This window comes from Micromys minutus (assembly GCF_963924665.1).
Source record: "Micromys minutus genome assembly, chromosome: 13".
Classification (NCBI taxonomy): domain Eukaryota; kingdom Metazoa; phylum Chordata; class Mammalia; order Rodentia; family Muridae; genus Micromys; species Micromys minutus.
In genome coordinates this window covers 24280991-24295280 of record NC_137982.1, presented here as the reverse complement: position 1 = coordinate 24295280, position 14290 = coordinate 24280991, and the positions used below count along the sequence as shown (strand labels likewise).

The following is a 14290-nucleotide window of genomic DNA, read 5'->3' as shown; positions in this document are numbered from 1 at the left end:
ATGCAGGTCAATTTTCTTCTGATTTACTGTTCTCCTTACATTAGTAATATTGAAAGAAACATAAAAACTTGCCCTGCAAAACTTTAGTTTTAGACAATTCATCAAATTTATACATATACATACTAGAAAAATAAAAAAAATTTTTTTAAAATATAAAGAATAACAGTTTGATTTCAACCTAAGCTCTGGTAACTGATAACAGCTCCAACCTATGCTGCCAATCTGTAAAAATGAGATAGGACAGAGGCTGGAGACTTGGCTCAGTAGGAGCACTGTTGCTCTTACAGAGGATCCAGGTTTTATTTCTAGCATCCAGATAATGGCTTGCATCTATCTGTAACTCAGGGACCTGATGCCTTCTGCTAGTATCCTTGGGTAGAAGGCATGCACATGGTAAACACACATGCATGCATGCATGCCGAATACTCATACGTACAATCAGTCAATTTGACTTTTTTGTGTTTTGTCTTCTTAAAACTCTGGTTTGCATTTAAGGATGCTACTAGGCAAAGAGCTTCCTTTGCAGTGAGCAAAAACTTACGCTTTTGAAAAATAAAGTCTGTTAAAAGATACACTTGAGCAGTACAAAGCAAAAAGGCCCTTCTCTTGATTTGGGACAGCTAGTGTACAGCTCAAGAATGAAATCCAAAACACACACACCTGGCTATGCTGCTGATGGCACTGCTGGGAGTAACCTTTGGCACTCTGTCCATACTGGCAGCAACTGTGGCAAGTTTTAAGGCTGTTGGCGATGGTGCTGAAGTCCGTGTATTGATATGCACATTGACAGGAGAAACAACACTGACATTATTGAGGTGCACTGCACTGGTCAGGCAGGAATTGTTCATGGGGAGTGTCTGAGGACTGCTTGTGCACAGCGCTGGGATCAAGTGGTTTGTAGCAGTGTGGCCAACTGTCCTTACAAGCTGCACAGCTGAAACCCCTGGGCTGGATGAGAAAGCCATGTTGGTGGAATATAATGTTTTAGAAGGTCCTGCAAAAGAGGGGAAAAAGCATTCCATTAGTGTGATGGGGCAATTAAAAATGCTTGAAAAATTAGGAACTCAGTAATAAAAATAAAATTCTAATTAAATACATATGAAGCTATTTTCCATATAATAGTCATAATAAGGAGGCTTCCAAAGCATTTTGCTACCTTTGTATGTGTCAACCCTGAAGATAAATACAATAGGACAGATAAAAATGGCAGCTGGATTTCCCTAAGGATTTACAGGCATATAAATCAGCAAGGGTGGACTGCAGAAAAAAAAAAAAAAAGAAAAAGTGATCCTGAATACATGTAAACAGAACCAGAGAATTCTGAGCTTGGGAGCTGTGAGAGGACCAAGCAGCATGTCTCTGGCAGTAAGAAGCAAATGGGCTTTCACAGCCACAATGTATCATGGGGGTGAGGGATGTCCCTCTGCATATGTGCACATGGGAAAGCTTTCCTAACTTTATAGATGATCCAGTGGGGGTGGTTAACACTGAGCTCCATGGATTTCCTGACACTTGAGGCAACTGATAGTCCATGAATGGAATCAGAATGGATGGAGATAAGTATATGGAAGATAAAGTGAGAATTCTGGAAAACACTCAGCTATTCATCTGTATCAGTCCAAGGCATTCTAAATAGCACTGTATCCATTTCTTACATGTATATGACAAGATTACACCCAACTGGATGAGTAGCAATTTCAAGTTATTAAGTATTATAGAAACCCAGTCATACCTGAAGGCGGGACAACACCGTTCACATTGTTGTGGCCAGTGTTCTGTTCCTTGGATCCCTCACTGCGACTTGGAACCGGAGCACTGACCACTGCAGATGCGGCAAAGTGTGCGCTGGCTGAGTCAAGTGTTTTAGACACACAGTCAGAGGTGCCTGAGCCCTATGAAGACAGACAGCAATAGAGTTCAGTTCTCCACGTTTATCCATTTATCTATCTATCTTCCTGGTGTGTGGAGCTGGGGGATCTCAGCACGTGCATGTGGAGGGAGGCCAAAGGACAACAGTCAGGAGTTGGTTCTGTTTTTCCACATCGTTAGTTCTAGGGCTCTACCTCAGGTTTTACACTTAGCAGCAAGTGCCTTTACCCACTGGGCCATCCTGCCAGCACCCTATGCTCTGTTTTGCTGGATGTGATTTGTGATTAATGAACATATTAAGGAATGTGTAGAATTCAAAAGGAATATATTGCCTTTCTAATCCTGAACAGTCACAAAAAGTTCCTAAATGAGAGATTTAAGACTTCAGACTTTTTTTGGTGTACGAAGCATAGAAATCCCTATAAACTAGAAAGCAGTTATTTCTGAAAAAGAACAATCAACCTGAAAAATCCATGTCCTATTAATTTTCCTATATAATAAACATAAAATAAAAGCTGCTTGATGAACAGACACTGCAGATGAAATGAAGTCATCGACATGACTCACAGCCACTCTATCACAATGTAAAAACCCAGACTGACCCAGCTTTGAAGCAGGCTGCAAACACTTCAGGTTCCTTATCTGAAGAGACTCACAAAAAGCAAACCAAATGAAGTATAGTGGTCACTCTTCCATGCTTCTGTGTAGAACTGGCTGCCACCAGTTACAGATAGCCACAGGCTATAAGCCAAGCCAGATCTACTGGGACTGTCACAAGGGTATGGATAGCAACCAGGGTCACTGAGATTTCCATGGTGTCAATTCATGACTTTGGTCTGAGAACTCAGAGAATGTGACCAAACAGAGCTAACTTTTAGTCAATACTGAGATTGTTAATCTTCAAAATTATGGACAATGAAACTTCAGACCTTAAATGTGAAGTTTATCTTGCTGATTCAACTTTGAGACTATGTCCTTTTATTTTTGTTTTGCTTCTGATGGCTTAAAGCAACAGTACCATGTTCTTGCACAGTTCTAGAAGCCGTGACCCACAAGTCTCTCAAGGCTCATATCAAGGTTTGCTTTTGCTGGGTTTGCTCCTGCAGGCTTCTGTAGTATTTTCATTCCTATCACTTGTGTCTGTATTTATGGGTGTCTAGAAACTTCTGGTGGCATTTCTTTTTCCCTTCAGGGAAATGCGATTCACACAGGCAAGGGGGCCTGTGAAGTTTAGATTAACTACACAATTTAATAGCATTCCTTCTTCTCCTAAGCTATATTGACATAGTATTTTAGTATAAACTTGATGAAGAGGTTAGAAAAGCCATACTCTTGAAAAAAAATAAGGGAGGTTTAAAAATAGTTAATTATTTTATAAACTCTCAACAATCCTTCTAAAAACTAGTTAATTCTTTCCTAAATCAAAACTACCATATTTAGCTCTCAAAATAACCAGAGACTAGTCTAGAAACTAGCCATTCAGAAAGAGATTAACTTAATAATAAAAAAAATCTGAGTTAATTCTCAAACTCAAGAACAGAGCTGCAAAGCCACCTGTAGGAACTTGAGAAAGAAGAGTGAGAGGTCACCTGTGCTTTTGGATGTGTCTGCTGTGAGGAATGCTGGGATTGCTGTTTCTGTTGAAGCTGCGCAAGTTGCTGCCTTTGCATTTGAACTAGCTGCTGTTGATGTGTCTGAAACTGCTCTTCTGTGATGCCCCCTGTTACTAATAAAGGATAAAAGAATATTAGAGTGTCTTTAATACCATAAGCAGAATACAACATAAACCCATAAAGATAAAAAGCAAATACAAGCCACAATATACATCTGCAAAGGAGAATCCCAATGGCAAATCTTTCCGAGTGCTGAGCGTTCATGCCTACTATCTCCTTTGTTCCTATGCAGTCTTAACTGTATAACATGATGGAATTGAAACCTGTCTTTGAATTTTTATGTATTTTCTTCTTAAATGTTTGTGTGTTTAGCATGTGAGTATGTATCACAATGCATGCACAGAAGTCAGAGGATAGACCTTAGGTCTTCAGACTTGGTGGCAAGTGTCTTTCTTTACTCACTGAGCCCTCATGCTGGCATCAGCTTTGGAGTCTCTTAGTTCTCCACACTAGAGAGCCCATGGAATAACAGCAGTAATAATAATGATAAATATATGTATTTACTACTGTAAATATTAATAACCAAGTTCCAGCCTTAATGAGAGACAAAATGACTTCTGCCAGTTTTCATGACACTTAAGTGAAAATACTTTCTTTTCTGATTCTAAATTGGAGTAGAAAACAAGCACACTCAGCAGCCATAAGCCCCAGTGTAAGCCAGTACAGTCACTGTCAATGTCTGAGATCAATTCTATAGAAGGAGGCATTTTCAGAAAACCAGAGTTACAATAAAACCTCAGATGTAACCAACAATGCTCTCAAGAGTGTACGAAGTTAGGGGTTTTAAGTTGAAGTTTTCGACAGAGGATCAATTCAAGAGTTACAATAGCTATATTTTTTTCTCAAGGAAATGTAAATGAAACTTCATGAACTCATATTTAAGTATGTCACTGATGAGCCAACCTAGTGAATTCAAGGTATTTTCATAGAAATTAGCACTCATTGAGAATATAAGTGTCCAACGACACCAGAATACACATACTTTAAAAGTAATTCTCACTCTTTCTTTTCTCTTTGCAGTGCTATGGGGCCCACATCTTTAGCTAAGGCAATCCCACCACAAACTACATCTCCAGCCTAATTCTACTTATTAAATTTTTTTTCTATTTTACTCAATCAGTAATAATTTACTGTCTACTCCCATGCAGAATGTGCCCTAGGAATCTTGGTGATTATAGAAAAATGAACTAGAAAAAGGGTTATTAATATAAAGTCCCACAGTACATCTGGGAAGAAACAAAGTAACATCAGTGTTTCCATGTGCTGAGTGATCTAATAAATATGATCTTATTCTCCCAAAGTTTCTGTTCAGTAAGGTTATCAAATAAGAATATTTTGAAAGTGATTTGACAGTGATATAGACACAGAGATGAGCTGTGCTTAGCAAGATGGACAAAGCTTTGCATCACAATTTCTACTGAATTATGAGGGGAAGTAAATATTTTATTTCTAGAAGATTCCAAACACTGGCATATTTATTATACTGCTCACTTTAGAATCTTTACCTGTATTTTTGAAGTACACAATAGTTATTTTACTGAATTACCAACAAAATCAAAAGTCTTTCTTTGTACATGTTAAATTCATTGCAAGTGTTCTATTTTTAAATAAAATAATTAAGTCTAAAGTTACAATCTTCAAAATCAAATGAAAATATGAAGTATTCATGAATTTCCAGCTTTTTGAAAACCTTGGGAAAAGAGATGAAAAAATAGCTTATTAGATATGAAGGCAGGAAGAAAAACCATAAATCTAAATAATTTAGCAAGTCTTATATGTCTTCTATGCTGAACCATTTGGGAAGGGAAAGGTAGAGAATCCAAAGCTAGCTCAGTCCAATGGACCAGTGGTCTGTGAGTAGATCTGAGCTTTATGTTGTGGAAAAGTGAGACTCATGCTTATTAAACTATGGATAAACAGTAAGATATCACACTTTAGTGCCATTTAAAAACAGAAATGTGAATAGAACCCTTTTTCTCTTTCCAAAGCCTTGTGAGGCAGTTGGAAAAATGGTAGCAATTTAGAATAAAACACTAACTCTGATAATCAGAAATGCTCCAAAACCCAACAGAACCTTCCCATTGTATTCATTCAAAGAGTTTCTAATCTGAGCATTTAGATTTCAAATATTCTGATAAAGGATATTTAACCACTAAAGTTCACACAAATATTCTAAAACATTCTTAAATGTGTCAGATATGGGACAGTTCATTGTTATTTAAATTAGCAAACAAAGTGTCGTTTTTAATTAAATAAGTTAGTTTTGGTATGGAGTGTGGTGGTACCTGGCTGTGATCGTGCTAAGGCTAAAAGACTGGCTGAAGATGCACTGAGACCACTCTCCAGTTAGTCTCAGCCAACAAAATATTGTCTGCTAAGTGTTCTGCACACCTCAGTGAGCAAGTAGTATTTTATGTATATATTTAAAAGGGTACTAAAACTCTCATTCTTGATCACAGTTCTGGTAAAGAATCACTGATAAAACAACAAACAAAACCATAGCCAAAACCTAAAATCAAACAAAACCCAATTCTACAGTACAGATAAGCTTTTAAAATTATCCTGTACCCTTTACTCAAGTTAAGTTTGTTATTTCTATTCCTGATGTTCAGGGTGTTTCCTGTTTCAAACAAACCATTCTTTTATCTAGAATTTTCTAGAGTATTGTTTGTTTATTTATTCAATTCTGGATACAATGCTGGAACAACTACCCACCCTCTTTAGGACAAGGTTTCACATAGCCCAGGCTGGTGCAGAACTCACTATGCAATGGAAGATGATCTGTGTCAACCTCTCATGAGCCAGAATTATAGATGTGTACCCACATCCAGCATAAAGCACCTTAACTCCTTTGTTCACGGGAGTGGTAGAAAAAGAAAGATGCCAAGAGATGTGGTGAGCCGATTCTCAGGGTTGATGAATTTGTGAGAAAGAGTAAAACTTAGATCAAAAACACTTTCTCAGTGGATTATTTTTTCCTAAGTTACTAGAATATTCCCAAGAGACTTATTTTCTTTTTTCACACTGAGTGAGTCATCTAGTGGCATACATTAAAATGCATCAGAAAGGTCACAGTTGATGGAATTCAGGAAAGGAACTCTTCGTAGGTCAGGGTGGCAGTGGTACAGGCAGAAGTGGTGATGGATCAAACTGCAGCCATATAAACTCTTCTCACTAGTTTACTGCACAGGTTGGCAGCTTAAGAGCAAACTGAGTTCTCTCCGGTCACCACAAACCTGTCTGTCCTGAAAGGTGATAATACAGACTGCCTCCAGCAGTCATGCTACAGCATTTTAACATCTCAGCCCTGATTTTTTCTTCTGACCTTAAGAGGTGACCAGAATTTCCCCAAATAAATACAGCCTTATGAGTATTTACATTAGTTGTTAAAGCAATTTCACTTCCTAACACTTTTTACCCTTGCAAATATTTCATGGCAATTTAGGAATGGGAAAAGAAACTAAATAAATGAAAATGTAGGAATTCCTCCTGGAACACCATATAAACTGTTAATGACTGTAAGGTATCTGGAGATGCTCAAAAAGGCTGTTAGTCAAAAGGGTATTAGTATTTATCAAATCATGCAAAAAAAAAAAAAAAAAAAAAAAAGGAAAACTGTATCATGTTAACTTGAACTGTATCAATGAAAACCATGTTGAACAAAAATCTGGCCCTTCACGTTTGATCAATAAAGCTGTTTTACATGAAACATATTTTCTTGAGCTTTATACTATAAAAGTGTCAGTTTCAAGTGACAACTGACTCCAGGATCCTCTACTTCTAAAAAGATGGAATGCTGCCATGTGCTGTCAGCTCCTGAAGACACCATTTTCTTCTTCGACTTTTCAATCATGAGACACAGTGCTTTGTACATAAAACAGTGTAAATAATTTTATGACATAATTTTTTTTGGCTTATTCACTTGTTATACTCAATATAGCCTCTTTCCTTTTTCAGTTCTGTTGAGTTTTTATATTAATAATACCTTTATTTAGTAATTAGTAATGTTTCTTATTTCATTTAAAATAAGTTTTCTGTTTTAGTCTTTCTAATATTTAGAACACATGTTTAAATTTTCTTTGAAGCATATAAAAATAATAAATATAAGTTGGATATGATGGGCTACATATGTAATTCTAGCACTTGAGAGGCTGATGCAGGAAGATCATTAAGTTTGAGGCCAGACTGAGCTACATGGAGATCCTATCTCTAAATAACCATTTATTTATTTAGTCAATACATTAAATGAAACATTTTTAACACAGAGATTGTGACTTTAGAAGGTTAATCATGCTTACGAAGAACATGAACACAGAGGCCACTAGCCTTTGAGACGTACATGACACAGCCTCCTTACCTTCTTTCCTGAGGGACTAAGAACATGCCATAGAAACAACAACTACCACTAAGTACATGGGATTCCATTTCTGCTTAAACTCTCCATTTATTGGGGTTTCCCAGCAAGGAATGAAAACTCCAACAGGTAAAATTTTATGACTGTCCTATTAGTTTTAAAGAAATACACAGCTTTTGAGACCAAAGTTCATCTGAATGAATAAATGACAAAATTATTAAAGGCACAGAAGGGAACCCGTATGGGTATTTACTGAACTGTCCTGGGAAGTCCCTTTCAGTTATCTAGTTGTTGCTTAGAATAATAGCTCACTAGGTACCTACATTTCCATGTTGGACACCCTCACTCCCAAAGTGGTGCAAGGACCTAAACCTAGGACCTGCTTGGCAAGCTCTACCACTGAACAAACACGAACTTCTCCAGTGAACATGCCCAATATGTTAAAAATTTATTAAAAACAAAAACTTTCATGATATTAAGGACTAGAAGACCCCCGGCAGCCTAGAAGTATATAAACTCTTTGCTTTACTAACATATAAATAAGAAAAGCTGATTTTAAAATATTGAATTCTAGGGCTGGGGAGAGGGTAGAGCTGGTAAAATGCTTGCTGTATAACTACAGCAACCAGAGCTCCTAGGTACTCACATTAAAAGTAGGGTGAAGCAGAAAGCACATGTAGTCCCAGTACAGGAAAGACAGAGGTAGGTACATTTCTGGAACTCACTGGTTGGTTAGCTCAGGTAATTATTAACTTAGGCTCAGTAAAAAATCCTGCTTCTGCAGAGCATCAGACAACCAACATTGACCTCTGACCTCCATACATGTACACACACACATAACCATATGCATAGGGGCACACATACCAACACACACACACACACACACACACACACACACACACACACACACACACACGGAATAACCTCCAATGTATCTTTGTTATTAATTAATTATAAACATTTATTTTGTGTGTGTATGCATGTTTGTGTATGTGCAAGTACATGTGCATATGTGCAGACCAGAGAATCTCAGGTGTAATTCTTCAGGTGCTGTCTACCCTTAAAAAAGCAAAGAACAAAACAACCCCCCCCCCAAAACCAAAAAAGAGCTGATTCTATTACTGGCCTGGAACTTAGCAAGGAGGCTCCACTGTCTGTCAGTGAGCTCCAGAGATGTGCCAGCTTCGACTGTTAGTGCTGGGATTACATGCTTTGTGAGTGTGTGTTTTAGAGATCAAAATAAGATAGAAAGGTATGGTATTATATATTACAAAATATAGGAAAAATGACAGACAATATATACTTATGGTAATTTAAATGCTTTTTTTCATGATACATAGATAATGTACCTCATTATGATAGCTAATTATTAGAAAACATTTTCAGTTATATTAAGTTATAGTTTTGGATTAATATGTTCAGATATTTTTGGATCAAATATATTCAGAATTGATATAGCAACAGAAAACATGTAATATATTATCTAGAAAATATTTATGTCAAATCCAGAATTTATTTGGGACATATAGTAGAAATCTGTAAATACTCAAATTGAGAAGCCATTCAAATTATTTTAAACATGCTATATACTGGTAGAGTTAAAAAAGTCAACATATAGTCAAACATAGTTATCAACACTTATATAGGATATGGTTTGAGTTTTGAGTTTCCTTTTTGAGTAGTGTTTGGTAAGACATTTCTATTCATATAATTTCGAATAATCTTGGGAATTGGCTGGAAAAAGACTCAATACTGTTTAACTTCCTGTAATAACAGATTCCTAGAAACTCAAAGATCTCAAATTATACAAGATATTTTTATCCATTTCAGATTTAAAGGCTCATTAAGCTTCACCAACTCACAAACTATACAGAAAGTGGCATCATTTTCTTAAAGTTCAGCTTGGAGAAAAGGAACCAACATATTGGGAGAAATGTAGGCCAACTTCCACTTATTCAAACAACTCTAATTTTCTACTGCAACCCTTGAATGGGTGGATGTCTACACCAAACTGTAACACAGTTCTCACACAAGACTGTGAGTACCACTGACACCAGATTCCAAACTGAAGGAATTTAAAATAACTATATAGAAGTTTAATATAACTGCAGCACCCTACAAATGCAGCATCCAGGAAATAATTTAGATATGCTTATGTTTTCTTGTAGTCAGTAACAGTTCATGCAGACTTCACAGCTGGTAAAGAGGCAAAAAAACAATTGACTGCTGAGTGCTCAGTGTTAAAACAAGCTCCCAAACTATCCCATCCAAGATTCAGGAAACACCGAGGAAAGGAGTAAAATGCACTACAGATGAACCACAGGGAAGAAGGCTGTAAAATGCTGTCTTTGCTTATGACATGGTCATCGTACTCAGGAATCCACAAGTTATCAATGACTTTCTATGGCATATACAGGAGTGAATCAGTTAATAAACATTCAGACAGGAGGATCTCATGGGTCCCTGCACCATCCAGGAGAACTAATGGCAATCTAGAGCTGCTGGTGGAGAGGAAGTTAGCTATCTTCAGTCATGTAGCTAGGGTGAGTCATTCATACTCCAGTGGATAGATTCACTCCCACGTCCACAATAGGGGCCATGATTAAACCCAGTGAGTCCGCAAACAAATGCACAACAAAACAAAAAGATAAGAAAATGGAGTAGGAATTTCATGGGTAGAAGAGGGGCTTTGAAAGGGCTGGGAGGAAATAAGAAAGAGGAGAGGAACATAGGTCACCAGAATATATCACTTATGCTCATGAAACTGTTGAATAAATTCTTTTAAAAGTGAAATAACAGGTTTTATTTAATAAATTTCCACTGGCTACCATGCATAATTGCAGTATATATATTATAGACATATTTGTAAATTACATTACTTGTAAATACTTGTAAACATATAACAAGATTATCCACAGGAAAAAAAAAAATCAAAATTATATTTTGGTATGCCTAGGTATTATTCATAGTGGATATACTGTGAAAACACTCAATTACTTGACCACAAACTCATTATATTTACACACACACACACACACACACACACACACACACACACACACACATACACACACACTTGGAGACATGGTCTCAAAAGTAGCTATGTAGCCAATGATGACCCTGAACTCCTGATTTTCCTGTCTCTACCTTCCAAATGTTAATATTCTAAACACATTACTGTATCTAGCACAGTATCTCTTAAAATGAAAAAGATATTTCTGATCTCAACTAGAAAGGTAAGCATGCAGACTAAAATCACTATTCAATAGCCTCCTTTTTAAAAAAATTCATTTTCTAGAAAGGCTTTCAATAGAACTTTCAAGGAGCAATGCTTACATTCCATCCAAGTTAATGAATATTTTTTAACATAAGAAGTAGACAGCATTGTAGAGCAATGACCAAGAGACAGCCAGTAAGCAGTAAAGTCACAGCGAACACTAGGCTCAGCCCACACACACCACACCACTCACATGTGAAATTCAAGTCATTTTGTAGGGTGCTGTCTCTTAGGCTGAAAACGAAAGTAAGCTGAAATTTATTTTCCAGGTAGAAGTAGGAAAGTAAGTTTCCAAAATTTACTACTAGGAGTTCAATTATTCCACAATGGACATGAAGGAGAAAAGAACAGCAGCAGAGATTTAGGACAGAACTTTTGATGCTTACCTGATATGCCGTTCTTGCTGGTGTTCAATAAAGCTACTGATGCTGCAGAAACTCTTTTACTGCTTACAGTCTGCCCTGGTTTCCTTGAGGTACATTCTTCACTATCAATGTCCTGTACATTTAGTAGCCTTGGCTGGAAACACTGTAGTCGACATGATCTGATATTGCTTAATATTTCAGAAAGAGACAGTCTATTTTCACAAGGTTTACTGGAAGCATTGGTCCGAGAGAAATTTGAAGAAAAGTCTATAGTTTGGGAAGAGCTTGAAAACCCATTTAGCATCTCAGGGTCTATCTGTTTTAGGACGGGGTCATGTTCTGTGGATATTCGGTCCATTATAACCCTGTAAAGCAATATAAAACATACATTTGTGTATCATATATAACTGTTTCTCTATGGATTCCCCTCAGCTAGAAAGTGATACCAAGGATAAAGCAGCTTACCTTCCACCTCTGCCAATTCGCCTCCTTGCAAACCCTATACATCTTCTTGGAACAGTAAGTGTTGTGAGACAATGCTTATGCCTCAACTTATCCAAGTCTGTCAGCTCTGGATTTTCACATGGATGGTTATTAGCTTGGTCCAAACGCGGCTGCAAAGAAAGAGAAAAAAAAGATAACTCGGAGTAATTCTGAAATGAAGAAAAGTTAAATTATGATAAAAAATAAAATGACTGCAAATCAGAACAATTAAAATTTAGATGAAAAACTGTAAAACTGAGGCTAAAATGTATTAATCCAGTTAAAATTTATAAAATTAAAATCAAAAGCTAATCAAATTAGATCAAAAGTTTCCTTGTCCAAATTACCCACTATAAACTACATACACTTAGTATGTATTTTAAAAATACCTTTAAAGAATGTTTTATGTTGCTTTATATATATATATATATATAGAGAGAGAGAGAGGGATGAAATTATTAATTTATAGCTTTTCTGTGCAATAAGCTAGAATAAATTTTTTTAGAGGGTGCAAGAGACAACTAAAAATCCAGTGGAAGTATATACACAGGTTAAGCTTAAGCTTTCTCTTTACTTTTAAGGAATGTAGAGTCTGTTTCTTGGTCTTTTTCATTATATGTAGCATCCTGTTTTGCTATCTGAGCACTTCACCCCCTTGTATAGTAGTTTTCCCATCTTCTATCAGCATAACTTGAAATCAAATCCCTATCCTTCCTACATTGAGTCTGTCCTCAAAATAGCTGTCTATCTATCCACAATGTGTTCAAATGATGTGTGTAACCCATGCTTAAAGAGTAAACTATCTTTTCTACTCTATAGCTACACAGTATGGAACGTCAAGGTCATTCTCTAAACACTGCACCCAGAATGGGACACCAATCACAAAGAGAGATTTCTATGTATGTCTAAAATTTATGGATACAATTACCAGATGACTTTGCCTTAAACGTTAAAAATTATACTTATTTTGTGTCTCTCTCTCTCTCTCTCTCTCTCTCTCTCTCTCTCTCTGTCTCTAGTAAACACCCAGAAGCCACCAAAAGTTCTAAAGCCAACTTAGCCATGTGCAATTAATTTTTGCAACTGCTAAAGCTGTTATTAGAGCTCCAAATGAAGTAATTTTGAAAATAGGAGTTGTCTAAGTAAAGGATTCTGATATTCTGTGAACAATTTTGGCTTCTTTCATCTTCTTCCGCTGGTATTCATACGCCACAGGAGGCATTAAATAAGAAATATTGATTCACTTCCCACTTTTAGACTCAGCCTACGTTACCTTGACATGAATGATCTGTTAATTCCAGCTCACAAAAATATCACAAAAAACAAAGTTCTTACAGCATAATACTGGCATCCTGCCCGCCTTCTGAAAGCACATGGCCCATCAGGATCATTTTCTTCTTCAGGTTCTGATGCTGGAGATGGTACCTGCATAAAACAGGTGCTCTATTTAGCAGTTACCAAGTTAATATATCAATGTATATAATGACTGAAAATCAAATCAGATCACAAGCATACCCGCGTCCATACAGCTAATTTGCCTGAAACATTTAATGACCGGTAAATATTTTCTGTAGCAAAAAATCCTTAAGATTCATTCTTGCATCTAAGTACACTTGGTATTGTTTTTGAACATAAAGGCTACACTTATCAGTATAGTTTTTATATATTCCATTTATATAGTTATAAATTGTGCAGGCATAAATGCTTGATGATGACAATTATGCTTCACCTATAGGTAGTTAGTTGTATTTTTTTTTTAAATCTGGAAACTTCTTTCTAAAATAAAGTCAAATGCTAGAAAGAAGAGGGCACTGGACTCACACCCATGTCCTTTGTAAGAGCAGCAAGTGATCTCAACCACTGAACCATCTCTAGCCCCTTAAATCACTGCTTAAACCTTGCAAGTCAGAAACAGTAATTTAGCAAAATATATAAAAACATTGGCTGCTGAGAGGAATTTAAAGACTACAACAGTAGAGGAAAGTATAAAGACTTTTAAAGAGTTGCTACATTAAAAAGGATTTTGCCAGGACCAGATGCTACCAGCCAAATATCCTTAAATAATCTGAAAAGGACTCCTGAGGCATAGCTGACTCATTAGACACAACTCCATGTCCTAAGAACTGGGTAAGTGATGACATATAAAACACACTTTGGTGTAGCAGAGAAACAATAAATATAACGTCCACACTAAGGGTAAACAAAAAAGCCTTAGTCCTTGAGTTTGGGTTGTCCCTCAGTCTCACTTTGCAGTACATATTTTTTTTAC

At 36.6% G+C, this 14290-nt stretch overlaps 1 protein-coding gene across 1 annotated transcript in view; it reads right to left on the bottom strand.

Annotated features, from left to right (window-relative positions):
* EPC2 (enhancer of polycomb homolog 2) overlaps positions 1-14290 on the bottom strand; it is a 93756-nt gene that overhangs the window by 1917 nt on the left and 77549 nt on the right. Inside the window, exons 8-13 of the mRNA XM_080927324.1 lie at positions 13357-13446; positions 12004-12152; positions 11560-11903; positions 3459-3595; positions 1733-1892; positions 661-994 (exon numbers count right to left, since the gene is read on the bottom strand). Coding sequence (XP_080783450.1) covers positions 661-994; positions 1733-1892; positions 3459-3595; positions 11560-11903; positions 12004-12152; positions 13357-13446 — 1214 coding nt within the window. The remainder of the gene's footprint in view (positions 1-660; positions 995-1732; positions 1893-3458; positions 3596-11559; positions 11904-12003; positions 12153-13356; positions 13447-14290) is intronic.